This window comes from Octopus sinensis, unplaced genomic scaffold, assembly GCF_006345805.1.
Source record: "Octopus sinensis unplaced genomic scaffold, ASM634580v1 Contig11546, whole genome shotgun sequence".
Taxonomy (NCBI): Eukaryota; Metazoa; Mollusca; class Cephalopoda; order Octopoda; family Octopodidae; genus Octopus; species Octopus sinensis.
The window spans coordinates 232,079-234,633 of NW_021832382.1; the positions used below are offsets into that span (position 1 = coordinate 232,079).

Sequence of the window (2,555 nt, forward strand, 5' to 3'; positions counted from 1 at the left end):
AGGATGATCCAGTCTAGATACAAACTCTTTCCACCTGGCTTTTGTCTTGTAGGATGTGGTCAGTGATTATCCCGTTAATAAGTTGGAGTCCCGAACGCCATTCCTCTTTATTGCACGTCTCTCTTTTATGAGGTCAATGATCTTCTTTGTGAAAAGTGTTTTGTCCCGCGGATGAATCCTTTGGGAATGTATTTTCGGTCTGCAGAGATTATGCAATTGTTGAAGTGTTTTATTGCATCATCGATCAATTTAAAATTTAGGACTGAGAATTTTGAGAAATACTGACAAACATCCTGGTATAAATCATTAGTTTAACGTAATTTTTAACGTGAATTATCATTTACATATCACGTTGAGCACAATTTATGACACTTATGGGGTCACTGCTGGCTCGGTTTAAATCTCGGATCGCGACATTATCATTTCTTCTACCGATATGAAAGATATCTATTTTTATACTGTTGGACTGGAGAATTTGATTCATAAAAATCGTATGTCAAATATATCTTCAACCTGCAAACAAACAGCAGCACTTATCTTTTAACAGACTTGAAAAGAGATTGCTTTATTCTAAGTTGAGTTTGACAAAAGTCTATTCTTTGAATATAAAGACTCTGGTATACCGTTCATTTTTCTATGGACAAGGAAGTTTAATTTAAATAGAAAAAGGATATTATGACAAAATACCCAAGTTCTATTTCGTGGTTGATACATAATGACAAATAATTGCATTCTATAGAAAAAAGCAATTATTTATCAATAAAAAATCCAAGTCAGATTAGAGAAACCACGAGACTAACCCTTCTTATTGGATATTACTATTGTCTCAATCAAAAATAAATTTTGGACTCAAGTGACTGCATCATGAAAGCAAATGGCAAATGAGTGGAGAGAAGGAAGAATAAATATAGCCATAATATTTAATTAGAACAAAAGAAAAGAAAATTAAACTAAATAAATTACAGTTCGACGCTGTTCGGCAATTCAGAAATAGAAATACCATAGTGAGTCTGAATGTCACTCAACATTCTTTTATCACTCTCACACACAAAATTAATAGCAGTCCCCTTTCTCCCATACCGTCCACTTCTCCCAATCCTTAACAAATACACACAATCCATTACCTGTGTAAATATGATTGTCTGTCGTTGGGGACATCATAGTTAATGACCAAATTCACGTGCTGCAAATCTAACCCACGCGACAACAAATCACTCGAAATTAGAATGCGACAGTTCTCAGACCGGAACTCCCCAATGACACGATCTCTCTCTGCCTGGTCCAATTGCCCGTGCTAGCATAACCACAAATCATCACCATAGACTCCACCGGGTATTTCTGAGATCTCATCAACTCGGACAAACATTTGACAGTGTTGATACTATTACAAAATATGACAGCTTTGGATATAGACACGTTGTTGTATATCATCTTAAGGACATCAATCTTACTCTCCTAACCATCAAACTCACATAAACCACCTGATTAGCAACATTGACATAATATTGCGTAATCCCCGAGAGAGTCAACTCTGTCCGACTCACCAAAATACGGAAAGGATTTATCAAAAACTTGTCCGACAATTCCAAAACCTCATTCGGCAAAGTCGCAGAAACAAGGACAAGCTGACCACTTTTTGGCATATTGTCGATCAGCGCACACATTGTCTCCCGAAACCCCTTCGAAAGCATCTCATCGGCCTCATCAAGGACAATCATGAGCAGATGATCCAAGCGAAGGACATGTTCAATAATCAAATGGAGAACCCTCCCAGGAGTCCCCACCACAATGTCCACTCCATCACGGACATCGGTCACGTTGTCCCTCACATTCCGACCTCCCACCAGAGCTCTGACGGATAACTAAAAATGTGTAAGTTGATGGACCTGGCAGTGTTTTGACAAGTCTACGAGAACGTTGTAGGACTGGGTGGCCAACTCTCTGGTTGGAGACAAGACAATTGCTCGACATTTGTGAACAGGGTTCTCTTGATACGCACAAAACACTCGCTGTACTGCAGCAATTGAAAAAGTAGCAGTTTTTCCTGTTCCCGACTGTGCTTGGATCACACAGTCTCTTCCGTTATAGCATGGGACTATTGCACGTTGCTGAATTTGGGAGGGGCGCTCAAATCCTGATGAAAATATTCCTCGAAGAATTTCCATCTTGAGACCCATGTCTTGGAAATTCTCGTATATTGTGATGTCTTTACTGGTTGTAAAGATAAGTTCGGTTTCTGCATTTTCAAATTCATTGGTCTGAATATTAATTATTATTAAATATTGATTTTTTAAAATTTTTATTATGTAACAACCTGAGACATAACAAAACAACTAATGTAATAAAAACGTGAAGTATTTTATTGCTTAAATTATATTAATTAAATATATATAATCATTTAAGTTTATATATAAGTAAATCCTAATAATTTTAAAAATCCTTCTAATATATTTTTTGAGGAGAGACCAGCTGCCATGGAGAAAAGTAGCTATATATAGAGTATTGGTGGGCCAGTGCAGCAGTTTTTCCGTAAGGTAACGGTTGGGAGTCTTCGC

At 37.3% G+C, this 2,555-nt stretch overlaps 1 protein-coding gene across 1 annotated transcript; it reads right to left on the bottom strand.

Moving 5' to 3' along the window:
- Window positions 1–1,750: 1,750 nt before the first annotated feature.
- On the bottom strand, window positions 1,751–2,334 carry LOC115229000 (eukaryotic initiation factor 4A-like). Its single transcript, XM_029799431.2, has 2 exons — window positions 2,315–2,334; window positions 1,751–2,258 (listed from the first exon to the last, which is right to left on the bottom strand). The coding sequence occupies exons 1-2, from the start codon at window positions 2,321–2,323 to the stop codon at window positions 1,863–1,865; spliced, it is 405 nt and encodes a 134-aa protein (XP_029655291.2). The 5' UTR covers window positions 2,324–2,334; the 3' UTR covers window positions 1,751–1,862.
- Window positions 2,335–2,555: the final 221 nt, after the last annotated feature.